The 14,608-nt window shown below is 38.8% G+C and overlaps 1 protein-coding gene across 1 annotated transcript in view; it reads right to left on the bottom strand.

Moving 5' to 3' along the window:
• The window catches only part of LOC108238234 (vertebrate ancient opsin), an 84,005-nt gene extending 70,118 nt beyond the window's left edge, over positions 1-13,887 (bottom strand). The window contains exons 1-2 of the mRNA XM_037981735.1: positions 13,201-13,887; positions 275-603 (exon numbers count right to left, since the gene is read on the bottom strand). Of these exons, the coding sequence (XP_037837663.1) occupies positions 275-603; positions 13,201-13,579 (708 nt within the window). The 5' untranslated portion in view covers positions 13,580-13,887. The remainder of the gene's footprint in view (positions 1-274; positions 604-13,200) is intronic.
• Between the last annotated feature and the right edge of the window lie 721 nt (positions 13,888-14,608).

Below are 14,608 nucleotides of genomic sequence, written 5' to 3' on the forward strand. Positions count from 1 at the left end.
TTTGAGAAAATACTTTGAAAGGAGATTTGCTGCAGTTTGCTTCATAACTAGAGAATCTATTTTTCAGGAACCATAAGGACATGAAATCATATTTTCTGGAGAACATTGATTTATTTGGGGGGGTTTGGAATGGACATGAGTCAAACTTGCACATTGTTTCCACCTATCAGGTAGTAGTGAAAACTATAGAGCCGAAATCAAATGTTGCACAGCTGACTCAAAAATAGTTTCACAACAAGCACACAAACTCCTCCCTGTTCCCACACCGACTCACCTGCTTTATAGCATACAGCAGCTTCCCGTAGCAGAAGACAATCACCAGAAAAGGCCCAATGAGGCAGAAGACAAACAGGCAGATTATGTAAGATATGTTGTTTACTGTCTTGGCTGTCCAGTCAACGGAGCAGGTGGTTCCAGGACCTTCTAGACCGTAGTGGCTCCAGCCAAAGAGTGGTGGCAAGGTCCATAAGAGGGAGTAAACCCAGGAGAGTAGGATGCCCAGAGAGATCTTGCGGTAGTTGGAGGCGTCCGCCTCTGCAGGGGTTATCATGGTGCTGTAGCGCTCATAGGAAAGGACAGCCAGGGAGATCAAGGACACAATGCCTACAAAGCAGATAGGATACACAATAAACACTTGTATCAATTTACAGGCACGCAGTGTTAATTAACCTCTAACATACAGATGACAAGAGGGATTAAATACAAGACACAGGCAGACAAGAATGAAAACAGTTTTGCAAGTGTGTTCTTGTCTGTTTAATTGGATCATAAACCAGGGATTGAAGCGCTCTGCCTGTCCAATGCGTTCTACTGTGATTTGAAGCTTTTACAGCTCTTTCTCTGAAATCAGAAGGGCAGCTAAAATGAGCTTCATGGTTTATCAGTTCACACAAAGAGTGAGATGTGGCTTAAGAAAATAATTGCCTGACTGAGAAGTGCAGAACAGCAAAACTATAGCTAATGGAATCCAGTATTTTAGTTCCCATTGTGCGGGCTGCACCAAATCCCCACTGCTTCAAATTAGGAACAATGGTGCCACCTGAAATGTCTCTGACAGAGGCAGCACAGTGCAAACAACACAGAAACTTCAAGGAACTTTCTTATCCTTTCTGTGCCCCCTTGCTGAACACATTCAATGTGTTTTGATTCTTTTGTGTCTGTGTCACACAGAGCTGTAGAGGCTGAGGAGCAGGAGGCAGAAGCTTGATGTTGATGCTGACCTCTTGGCCTTTTCCTCCGGTTTGATATTTGTTTTGAAGCCATAATGATCCATAGGCCTGTCAGTAAAGCCAATTGATTTTCAGTGGCAGTGAAGGAGACTTGAACCCAATGCTTTTGCCTTTCACCAACAGCTCAGAACGACGAATGGATTAAGTTCAAAAGTGTGAACAGAAAGGCAGCAGAGGATGTGATAAAACTTAATGAAATGAAAACAAATTTTAGCTTTGCAAAAAACGGGGTGCTGTTTTTGTATCTGCATGCTTTGATAGTGAAAATACAGCACATTGAGCAAACACTGTACACTTCTGCAAAGTGTTGGGTTAGATACAGTAGTTGCAGTGGTCTGTTTGCCCTTAGATATTGGACTCATTTTGCTTTTCTTCAGAAACTGATGTTTCACCACTTTGTCAAGGTCTGGGAGAAGTGCCAAATTGTCACCCTCAGAAAAAAGAACATTGGTTAGGATGTTCAGGAACCAACGAAGCTTGAGCTTACCATAAACTGGAAACTGCTGGAACATCAGTTTCACTGTCTACAGTAAAACAAGTTCTACATTTCTGTGAACTGAGAGAGTGCCGACCAAGAAAGCTGCTTCAAAAGTGACACTTTCAAGCCTCTGGAGAACTGTTGTATGATCAGAAAAGCCAAAGATTGAGCTATTTGTCTACAATGATGAGAAGTGTGTCATGGTGAGGCTTTCAAACCTAAGACCGTACCATTTCTCAAGAAAAAAAAAGATTATATATATCAACCATGGTAGTGGTAGGATCATGCTGTGGTACTAGTGCATTGCACAAAACAAAGTGGATGGAATAATGAAAGAGGTCTACCCCCAAATTCTTCAATTCCACCTCAAATCAACACCCAGACAGTTGAAACTTGAACACAATTGGGTGTTCCAACACGACACAAATCCCTAAAACAAATGAAAACGTATAAAGCAGGCTTACTATGAACTTCTGTAATGGCCTTCCCAATGCACAGACCTCAAACTTATTGCAAATTAGTGGACTATGCTTAAAAGACGGGTCTGTGTCAGGAAACCAACCAATTTAAATGAACTCTACCAATTCTGTCATGAAGAGTGATCAAATGACCAGCCAGAATTACACCTTAAGCTTGTTGATGGATATAAAAGGTATGCGGTCATGGTGCAACTTGCTAGAAGACAATTAACTAAATATTAGTTAGGATGTATGTATATAAACTTGAGTCTGTATGCTAAAATTTGAACCTAGAGTAAAAATCCCTATGAATTCAAACATTCTTGTTTTTCTTTGAAATTGTATTTTGTATTGTCATTCTATGGAAAAAGAACAATTCCAATAAATAATAAAAGCCCTAAATTAATGACATTCACCACTAACATTGTATTGATCAAGTTCTGATAATTTTCTAACTCAAACAACATGCATCCAAAAAGTAAGTAGAAAAGGAAGTAACTAAATAAATGTTGTGTAGCTTGTGGATCTCTGTTGTTTATGTTGATACTTAAAAGTATGATAGTTATAAAAATAGTCTCTCCAATGAATGCCTCTCTTACCCATCGTCATGACTTATTGTCCATCAGATTTGAACATTTTCACTAATCATATTAGCCAGCAAACTAAAGGTAACTGATGTAATAAACACTGATGATGGAGGAAGTATCTTACAGGATTCCTGTTCAGAACTATATTACAGCATGTCACATCCTTAGTAAAGTCATAAAACTCTTGAGTGCAAGACTTTATTGTAACCCTCTTTAAACCTGCTTTGTCTTCTTCAGGATCACAGGAGGCTGGAGTCTATCCCAGAAATCAAATTAATCAACCAGGTATTAGTCCCAAAAATGAGCAGCAGGATCCCCTGGACAAATCACCAATCCTTCACAAGGTTTTTAAACTGTACATATAGGTCAGAAAATTAAATAATTGCATCGTTTTTAAAGACAAAAATGATCCATGTAAGTTTCTGGATATATTTTAAAGACCAAAATGATGTATTGTAAATTTCTGGATACATAGTAATAAAAAACGATTTAGAAAATCAAGCAAAGCACTGGAATGCACTCAAAGCGTGTTTGGCTCCAATCAGAGTACGTTAAGTTGGGCTGGGAGCACGAGTTGCAGTAAATCCTTGAGGTGATTGATGCATCAACACATCTCCAAACTATATTAATCATCTCTGAGTGAAAATAAATCACACTTCTCCACAGCTTATTAGCAGCTTTCATTCCAGGCTCTCATTCAGAGACATCAACAGTGAGTCTCTGCAGTCATAATGTTGTTGAAACCATCTGCTCTGACAATTTTCAAACTCAGGTTTACTGTATAAAAAAGTCCTTTAATATAAAAAATGTTTGTTTCAGCTGATTCTGTGTAATATCCATCACATCTTTGGTTACACAGCACACTGTGTGGGGACAAGAAAATCTTAAAGTTTTTGTAAAAGACTAACTAAATCCGACGCAGCAGCTGAATCTAATGTTCTAAACGAGAAGCAGCTTATGATCTGATAAAGTTTGTGAAGGAAAAACAAAATTTTTGTTCTGGCACTGCTTTGATTCTCATTCTGTTCTCCAGTTTATTTGTCTTCTGAAAAGCTTTCAAAACACTTTGTCTGATACAATATATCCAGCAGAAGACAGTTTTAATGAAAAACACAGGACTGAATAAAGATGTGTTTGTTCTGGAAATCCCATTCCAGTGTTTTGTTTTCTTCAGCAATCAGGTGCACCAAACTAGTGTGAAATTTTACAAAGAAAAAAGGCAAACATTTCCAAACTCCCAGGGTGCATATGACTGATTGCTCTGGGCACCACATTTCAGTGACCATTAGTGATTTAAAGGTACGCAAATTCACACTGGACCATCACATCACTGCAATTATGATGCAAGAATACATTAGTCAGGTTGCAAATGTTTTTCCTAATTGCCACAAAAGAAAAGGAGTACAGGAGAATACTTTCTAAAGCCCTTTACATGAAAGCAAAGCAGGAATATCTCATTCAGATAAAACACAGGAGCTTGAAGACCTACTGGTTTGTTTCAAACCAGGAAAAGTTTCCTGGTGATCCTGGTGGTAGCAGTAGAGTGTGAGAGATCAATGAAGGCAAAGCCATAAGGTTAATAATTCATGCACGTTTAAATTCCATTTTTTCCTAATAAACACAATTGACATTATCAGGAGTTTTACAAACACCATCTGTGTATAAACAGCACAGAGTATTTAACATTTCATTTAGCATTTTTCACAATGGGGATGTCATTCAGTTCTGTATTGCCTTTTATTTTGCATCAAGTTTAGGTCAACTTTATTAACACAATCATTTCTTTAAATTTCCTAACATGAAAGGGATACTTTTCAGTTTTGGACTTTATCAAACTTGTTGTTTGATGCATGGTCTGAACAGCACTGAATCTAGTTCAAGTTGGATGAATAAAACAAAATAATATGACTATTAGAAAATTTTATAATAGCGTTACTAGTTGATAATCCTGCCTACATGACCTGCTACCTCAGTGTCCCAACTACCAAGGCTGTTTTCGTTTGTTGCCTGTGTTCAGTAGAGTTATTACAGACGCATATTCCTGCCCCTCCAGCAAAAAAAAAAAAAACAGAACCGTAACATTATAATGAGAAAACATATTTTTCACATGTAACATGATATTTTCTTGTTCCTACATAATGTCTTTTACATTCTGAAAAAAACATTTTCATGTTGTTACTATATAATATATATTTGTCATATAAGAACATTTTTTTTGCATACAGTGTTATCAAGAAAACATTTTGTTAGAGCATTTAATGTGATACTGTTCTATTTTAAATGTTTCTGGGTTGAAAACAATAAGCATCCATAGATTCTTGTCTATCTGTGTTACTGAACTTGTATGAAATTGTGAACTAGAAACCAAGCAAATGTATGAACCGTGATTTATGTAGACTGTTACACTCATAGGGAACAGATGTGATTATATAGAAACACAACACATATTAGCACTAAAACCTATTTTTTTTAATCCCATCTTTACCAGACTTTTATTTTCAACTCATTACTTCGCATGTCACGTCACGCCGGAGCGCTGTTGTTCTGCTTTCTTTCTCCGTGCTGAGACCTCCAGTCACAACAAATTAACATCACTCAGGTCAGGTGTTGCTTCTGCCTGCATGATGCACATATATAATCAATTCCTTTTCTTTGTGCAGCTTTTCTTTTTCCATAAGTCTGTATTGTTTGTGTAAAGGAGGAAAGTCTGACTTCAACATTCTGCAGGTGGACTCAGCAGTGCAAGGTTAATCCAGTGACACTGAGCAGAGCCTGCTTAAGCCACGAGCATCAGCGTTGGTGTCAAAGAGAAAAGAAGAATCTGTCCTCTTTCTCCATAATATTGGTAGACTATGTAAAATTCATCAAATGAAAGTTACAAAAAATGCAGAAAGGAGTGGAGAAGTGGTCAAGCAGCTAAATAAATACCAAGAAACTGATTGTAAAAGGTAGTGGATAAGAGTATATGAAGACTGACTAGAAAATGTCTGAAGAAATTCTAAAGAGTCCCAATGCAGCTACTGTCCAGATTCCTAAACAAATCAAATGTCTTCTCTAAAGCCCAAGAGGAATTTGGAACATTTGTAATAATATAAGCTGACAAAATGAAGGCGTTTTGATGTTTAAAGTGTGTAAGAAATTTAAAGAGTACCACAATAAAAACAAATATTAAAAAGCTGCTGCCAGTGGCTGAATGGGGTCACCATGGTAAACACATGCCTGTGTCTTGCACTCTTAATTAGACAGTCATACAGAAACAGACACTAGAAAGTAAGTTTCGGACAAACAGTCACTATGAGCTATTGTTGTATTGAAAAAAATCTCCTAATCTATAGGTAGCAGAAGTGTCCGGTGGCCACACATAGTTTTTTTGTGTGCCAATGGTGTTTTATGTAGGCAACACGACAAATTAAAAAGATCTTTAAAAAAAAAAAAAAAAAAAAAAAAAGAGTCTGAGATCAGATAGGCTACAATGGACGTCATTGAGATTTTGAGTGTGTGCACTTGCACTCTGGGCAGAGAGGGACAGCCTAGCTGAAAAAATACAAAAATGTGTTTTCATGTAAAAACTGTTTAGGAGGTGAAAAGTTTGTGGAAATAAAAACAGTGTTTGCAAAAAAGTTTGAAAGTTTACACAACTTTACATGACTGCGTATGCAGAGTGGACATCAATAAGTGTGGGTGCGGCTTTGAAGAGTATCAATCCAGTGGTGGAAGAGGTCATAGTGTTGTGTGCAAAATCAGTCCATGGTAGGTGAGATCTCCAGGTGATGGGATTAAAAGAGGCAACACATCTTAGGGCAGCCTCTAATTCCTGATTTATTTTTTAAGTACGACCGTTTGACTAGGGATGGAATCCCGTCAGAGGCATGAAGAGCAGTACAGAAAGTTTTTCAGACTTGTGACACATATTGAGGTTTTTGATTAGAGACTATGGCAACAGGTATTCCATGTAGATGAAAAACATGGCTGACCAGAAGTTAAGCAGTCTCCGTAGCTGATGGAAGCTTGGGCAAGGGGAGATAATGAACAGCCTTGGAAAATCTATAAATGATAGTGAGTACTGTGGTATTCCCTTTGAAAGGAGGCAGCCATGTTATGAAGTCCAGAGAGATGTAAAATCAAGGATGACTAGGAGTGAGCAATAGCTGCAGGAGACAGAAGGGAGGACGGTTACTGGTCTTGTTTCATACACACTTGGGACAGGGTGGTACATATTCTTGAGTGTCCTTGTCCATGGGCCACCAAAAAGATCCATGGAGGACAATAAGCATTTGGTTGATCCCTGCATAGCAGGTGAGTTTTGCTGTGTAAATTCCATTGGAGGGCCTTGGACTGTACCATTAAAGAATGAAGTCTCTATCAGGAGCCTCCATTTCTAGGTTTGGGTTTAGTGTCCTAGGCCTATCTGATGAGGTCCTCAATATCCCATATAAGAACTCCAATAGTCCACAAGGAGGGCAGGATGTCCTCAGAGGATTTGGATTTGTCAGAACAAGAGAATTAGCATGAGAGGGCACATGGCTTGGCATGGCAGGAACCTGGACATTAGGTGGTGGTGAAGTGGACGCATTTGAAGCGCACAGACCATTGAGCCTATCAGGAGCTAAGTCACTTGGCAGATTGAAGACAAGCCAAGGTTTTGTAATCTTTTCAGACAATGATGGGTAACTTGGATCCTTCTAGCCAGTGATGCTGTTCCTCCAGGGCCACCTTATGGCAAGTAGCTTCCTGTTACCAGAAAATTTAAAGGAGTGGTCATTGCCCCCCAGCCCCTCTTTAGTGGCAGCCTTGTCCTTTAGGTTTGAGAAATTCTGTCTTCAGGATTTTGTTTGAAGTGTGTTTAAGAATGCATCATTAATCTGTGCTAATAATTGCAATGCAACCCTCTGAATTGTAATCAAATTAAATCGCGAGGAGCCTAAAGATTCCCATCCTTACAGCACATTATTTCTAGTCAAATCACATTTTATATAATTTGAATGTTTGTTTGTTTTTTTCAAAGCTACGCGACGTGAAAACTGACAAAAACTGTGACAGAAACCAAGCAGAATAGTAATAAGGGTGCTTCGATACTTAAATGCACTGGCACTCTTAACAACACGCATCTCACAAACTGTCATTAGATAAGCTTTAGGCATAAAATCAAAGCATTAGACCCTATATGTTCAGTTAATTAAAGTGTAAAAAGTTACAGGCTGAAAACAGGAGGTAGAAATCATCCTGAGGAGGGAGCAGAAAAACTCAGTTCTACACTCAAGCATACAATGTGTTTCGTCAATAACAACGTGCCCCTTTGATTTGAAGGTAAATTGATCTTTTGGAAATGTTCGCAGAGTTGGTGAAGACAGACAGTCGCTTTGTCAAAGCTGCAGTGAGAATTATTCACCTAAACAATCAATTTCACTTTTCCTCTCTCTGACCCTCCCTCACTCTTTCTTTCTCTCCGTTTTTATGAGTCCACTGAAGAATTACTCGTCCATAACCAATGGAGGCTCTAATGATGTCTGGCAGCCATTGCTCTCACTGCCGTTTACACACATACGTTCTCTGTCTTCCTGCAACGCCTTCGCCTGTTAAAATCCAACTAAAACAGACAGATTTTAATAAATTGGCTCCTTGTGGATGTCAGCGTTCAAATGGCGCTCACAGCAAGACGCTGAACGCTGGCTTGCTTTTTTTTTTCATCGTAATACGACTGAAATGAAGTAATTCTGTTCTGGAAGTGAATGTGACAGAAAATGTGTTTATAAAAAGAATATCTGTAAGAGATTCCTTGCAGGAACATAGTTTCGTTAAATTGGCCTGTATCTGTATGGAATGTTGAACATTACAGAAGGAGGGAAACAGTGGGGTACCTTTAAGGCATGGGTGGCTCCATAAATCTGACAGTGTGAGTAAAACTGCTGCTTTGAGTGGAAACTGAAGAAGCAAAAGTTACAAAAACATTGATCAATTAAAGGCTTAGCATTCCTTAAAGGAATGCCCGCTGCCTTTCATGCCAGAGTTTTAGACGAAGATCATCTTTTTATGAGAAATGATGGAGCTATAGTCGCTTTGGTGAAACCTTAAAAATAATATTATGTGTAATCTCCCTGGATCTGTTAACACTTAAAATAAACTGATTTATAGCAACTTTTCTGTTTACTAAGATTGGTTCGCTGTGTTGGACATCTTGAATTGGGTTGAATCCAACACTTAATCAGTTGTAAATGTATATCCAATGATTACTGTCTGAGAGTTTCATTAAAATCTGTCTAGTTGTTCATGAGATCTTGCTAATAGACAGATAGAGTTGATACAACAGTTAATGCCAAAGCTTTAAGTACAGATCCCATACAGAGCTCAGAGTATGACACAGAGCACATAAAATAGTGGTAATGTTCTCATGTAGCAAAGAAAGAATCCAACTTCATCTCTTTTTACTTTCCTTTAGCTAGACTTTCACGCAGAGAACTAAGAAGGCTCTGAATCATCTCTAGATCACAGTAAAGAGGTGAAAACTTCCACATTAACAGTTATCACAGCTCTGCTGTTTGGTCTCAGGGCTGATTGTTGGTTCCCAGCAGCTCCTCCACTGAGAACCAGTTTTAACCAGCAGGAGATTAGACTCATCGAACTGAATGGGAGAGAACCTTTTGTGAAACATTTATGAGACCTTTATAGAAACTTCATCAGAGTAAAGCTAGGGCTGCTGACTATGAGAGTCCAGCACAAAATATTCTGTCGATCTGCAGCCGTAAAGTGAGGCCGGGCTGAGGTCTCCGTTTCTGAGGAGCTCTTAATATTTTACCAAATACTGTTTCTCAAACTTGTACAAAGCAATGTTTTCATTGACCTGAGATAAGAAACTGACATTAAAATTCACTGCCTTTGGTAAAGCTATGTTTACTGCGAGAAACAAACAAATTGAATATACTGAAAACAGGATCGATGACTTCTACAGTAAACGTTAGGCAGTACATTTTATTCCAGAGGATTTTAAAGTGGCACACATATTAACAATCAAAACAGTAAATGTGCCAAAGTTTTAAATCCTATCAGTATCCAAACAGAAATAAAGTTTAGGAATTTACAAAACTTTGCGTTTAAAATCATATTTTTAATTATTCACAATGTCAATTAAAGCTAAAGAGCCCAAAGCGAACCTCTGGGAATCCTGAACAATCATTATTTGCTAACACATCCTTTGCGTCAAATCACACTTTGTAAATGAGTTTTATAATTACTGTGGGATTCTAAGCCTTTTTTCAGCTAAATAAATAAATCTAATTCTGTTCCTGAGTTATCATTTCATTTCATGCTTTGGTCTGCAGAGGTCTGCCTCTGGTGTTCAAAGGCTTTGGGGTCAAAGGACTGCAGGGGTGTTCTGAAAAGAAATTATGAACAAATAATGTCTTACCTGTGGTGCATGGCTCTCTAACTGTTTGGAGAATATAGTTACAGTCTGAAAGCACTGATGATCTCATGGCTAGTCCAAACAGGACCAAAGCTAAAGAGGATTGCCGTTTTAAAACAACTTTGAAAATGTTATGATGGTTTATGTGACACAATTTTATAAACCATTACATTGCAGTTATTTTGCATTACACAGTTATTCTAGCAGAAATATCATGAAATTCCTACAGGAAGTGATCCAGGCTGCTCCAGAAGTGCTACAGCTAGCTGCTGCTGCCAATATATATGCTTGCAAATAACCACTGAATTCTCTGTAAATGATGTGAAAATGATGGCAGCATAAAAGTTTATGAAATAGCATTTGAATGAGCTGTGACCTATGACCTTTGTTTTATGATGACAGTAATTCACTCTGGTCTTTGCTGCGTTCAGACGAGCCATCAATTTAGTCAAAATTAAACTCTTGTTTCTTAAAACTAAACTTTCTGCAACAGGTAAGATTATTGTTCATAACCTTCTTACAGAACCACACTTCTAAAGGATCTGAATGATTAAATGACTTCAGCTGTGATTTTGAGGTGTCGAGGATCATTTCCTACTTTTATAACCATTACTCTTTTCTTATATTAAATGATATTTGGTTTAAAATTAGCATCTTTTAAATTGAAATCCCTTTTCTCTTAGCGAAAACTTTGCAGTGGCATTAGCAGCAACACAAGTCTACACCATAATAAAACCACACCCGTGCTTAATAGTAGAACATACTTTTTTATTATTATTTCCTTCAAGTAGTTCCTTCTTTAAGGCTTCTTGGTTATCGACCGCCGTTTTGCCAGACTTCTGATCTTTTCTATCTAATCTTAAAAAAATAAAAATGCTGAATTTTCATAAACCCTCCACAGTTCGGACACGCTCTTGGATAACTTTGTTTGAGCTTTTTGAGAGCTCACATATCTTTTGCATGTACTTTAGAGAGATAATTCAGATATTTGATCTTAAGAAGGCTACAGGCTTGGGAATCTGACAACAAACAATGCTGAAAACATTTTAAAGGAAGGCAATATCCCATATCTTTTTCATCCTCTTTTTTTAAAAGAAGTTCTGCCACAATTAGTTTAAGCGCTTTGCCTCACATCACAACCTGTTTAACATCCTTTGAAATGCAATTTGACTGAGCAGCGACACAGAAGTGTTTATGCAGAGAATCTTTTAATATTGCACTGATGTCAAAGAGAGACTAAATTACTGCTTCAGAACCAATATGCATCAGACTGCTGTCTCTTCAAAGATTGTTTCAGTGGAATGGAAATCTCTTAAATCAATTACAGAAAGCAAGAAAGCTGGAGTGCTAAAGAAAAAAAACCCTAAAGGCACCAGGCTGCGATAAGTATTTTTTTTCCAACAATAATAATTTCCACAAATTTAGCAAAAATATCTAAATTACTGAAAGAAAGTGTTTAATATGAGTGAGAATGATCTTCTGGGCAGAGAATCATCCCCATGAGTGGTTTTATTTAGGACATTTGGGTCTGGGGCCACATGTGGCTCTTTGGCTCCTTTGTACCTTTGACCAAAAACAACAGGAGAAAATATTAATTTTGCTTATATCAGAAACAGGAAAGGTTTGTTTCAGTAGGTCTCCTGTCCATTTTTTTTGCAATATGTATCGATTTAGGGCACAAAAATGTACTAATAATGCAAAGAGACAAACAGTTTGATCTGTTTGCACTGATAGTTTGTTAGCCTCTTCATTAATCCAGCCACATTTATCTTTGAAATCCATCAGAAAATGAAACATTTTAACACATTTGATGCACATTGCAAAAGGGTAAAACAGAGCAGTTTTGAACACATTATGCTTTAAGTCATAAAAATTGGGCAATCTACAAAAATATAAGACTTTTTTTTCCTGACACTATGAAATAAAAGTGTAGATTTGCCTTTCGATGTGAACTTCATACAAGTTTCCTTTATTAGAGGACATTCAGCAGTTATCTAAGAAAATGGACTAGTTTTAATGAGTTTACTGATGCAAATATATGCTTTGTTGGTTTAAAGTGGGATACACATTCATTTTCTAAAAACTACAAAAATAAGACTCAATATAATTTTTTTGTAGACACAATGCCCCCCCCCCCCTGTTTTCATAAGTTTAGACTTAGTAGAAAAAAGGCATAAAATGGCATCAAATGTGGCATGGGGAATATATATCATGAATTTCAGAATGTAATAAACTATGTTTTCCCTTGTAGTAGCCTATTTATATAAAACATAATGATTGAGATTATCTTTATTTCAATCTTCAAGCAAGTTTTGAAGCTTTGGACAAATTTTATTTAGTTTAAAACGAACAAAAATGGCTCCATGGATTGTAAAGGTTGCAGAGCCCTGATTTGGGAGCTGAAAACGGCTTCGGGCAGCCTCTCAGTTCCAACAACAAGTCAGTTTAATCAGAATTAATCAGCTCTTGAGAGTTTTTACAAACATTTGAGCATCTGCTGCGAACCCGGAGCCTTTTCTAAATATGAGACTGCAGTAGATTCCGGAGTGAAGTGAGCCTCTAACGCAGCTCTATCAGGAGATAAATGAGCTGCGGCGCAACATGAAGAGCTGTCACCTGAACAGAAGCTCATCATCTGGATCACGACAGGGAACATGCACTATAAGTTCATGTTTGAAACCGTCAGAATTCCGATTTAGATCCCTTAATCCTCTGCTGATTGTAAACAGTGATGGGTAAAATGCACAAATGATCTCAGCTCAGATTAGAGCGGGATCTCTGTGCTGAGAAACAGCGAGATGAAGATTAAAATCATATTTTTTTAAATGAGAGAAAAAGATACTTTAACCAGTGTATGGTTTTAGAGCATTTGCAGTTAGAATAATAGTGTTAGATTTCAATTATCTTTTTTTTTCCTTTTTTTATCTGGAAGTTTGATCTCTTTTGAGAGATGCATCAAATCAACGGATTCCAAGAGGACAAATGTGCAGCTCCTGTCATAAATACAACAAAAATGAGCCGCTAACCCGGATCCCGCAGGTCTACTCACCACAGAGGGAGTTGGCGAAGCCGTACCACACGCAGCCCTCCTCTCCAATGAGCCACCGTCCCTGCGTGCTGGCGGCGAAGCTGAACGGAGTCCCCAGGACGCACACCAGCAGGTCGCTGACAGAAATGTTAATCAGCAGCAGGTTGATAGGGGAGCGCAGCAGCTTGTAGCGGCAGAACAGCACGAGCACCAGCAGGTTGTTCACGAGCCCGAACGCGCCGATGAAGCCCAGGCACACGGCCACGACCAGGTGGCCCGTCGGGCTGAGGGTGGTCCGGTGCGAGTCGCCCCCCTCCTGCGGCAGCCCATCCCCGGCTCCGGCGCACAGAGAGAGACTGAGCTCCGCGCAGCCGCTCACGCTCACGTTGGCCACGATCATGGTGGTCAGTCTAAAGTGGCATTTCTGCTTTCAGTCAGTGTGGAAGAAAAAAATTCTAATAAAAAGAATGATGAAAAGGGATATGTTAAAAATAAAAAAAGGCGCGAGCATCTACTTGTGGATTTCACGTGGAATTAGGAGAGAGTCATGCTGAAGATTGAAGATGATAAATTGTTTGCTGGGAATTTTTTTTTAAACTTTGTTTCTCAGTTTATATGAAGGGGATGGGGGTGTTCAACAATTATGGAAAAAAAAAAAAAGTTTGATTGTAGGCTTTGCTCCACCGTGTGGCAGGCTGCAGCCTAAAGCACACTCCTCATTCTTTCAGCTTCTTTCCCTCTCGGACTGTATTTAAATCACTGCTGCGCGCGCTGACGTTTAGCTCAGAGGGNGGGGGGGGATGTTGGGTGGTGGTGGACGTCAGTGGTACGCAGCCCTTTCTGAGGGCTCTGTTCTACTCAGGTCCACCTTAAAGTTTCAGCAGCTGCTCCCCCTCCTTCCTGGTGGTGGTGGGGGCGCTGTCCGGGGTGCTGAACACCGTCTCAGAAGCTCTGTGCTGGAAGCTTTGCTGGGTTTTCACACCGTGTTCTGCAGAGAATGATGCATCTGCAGCAGCTGCTTTGAGAACATCGGCAAGTGTCTGCCTGTGTGTGTGTGTGTGTGTGCATATGCCCGATTTTTCTTGTGTCTTTGGGACCTTTTCTTGTATAATCACCTATCTTGTCAGAACAAGTGACCCTTATGGGGATCACAGCCCGGTCCTATTTCAGCAAAATTTCATTTTTGCGTTAGGTTTGAGGGTAAGGTGTGATTTAAGCTTCAGTTAGTTAGACATGCACTGCTAATTAAAGTTAAGACTTGGGTTAGGTTCCAGAAATTAATGGAATTTAGTACAATGTTTTAATAAGGATAGACATACAGACCTATATACCTACAGTGTCCATTTTCTTTTACCCACTTTTTTGTTCAGTGTCACTGGTGACTATGTCCAGAAGTCCTTGTGCATGAGGCAAAGTACATCTGGACAGG

This window comes from Kryptolebias marmoratus, linkage group LG20 (assembly GCF_001649575.2).
Source record: "Kryptolebias marmoratus isolate JLee-2015 linkage group LG20, ASM164957v2, whole genome shotgun sequence".
In the NCBI taxonomy this organism is placed as follows: domain Eukaryota; kingdom Metazoa; phylum Chordata; class Actinopteri; order Cyprinodontiformes; family Rivulidae; genus Kryptolebias; species Kryptolebias marmoratus.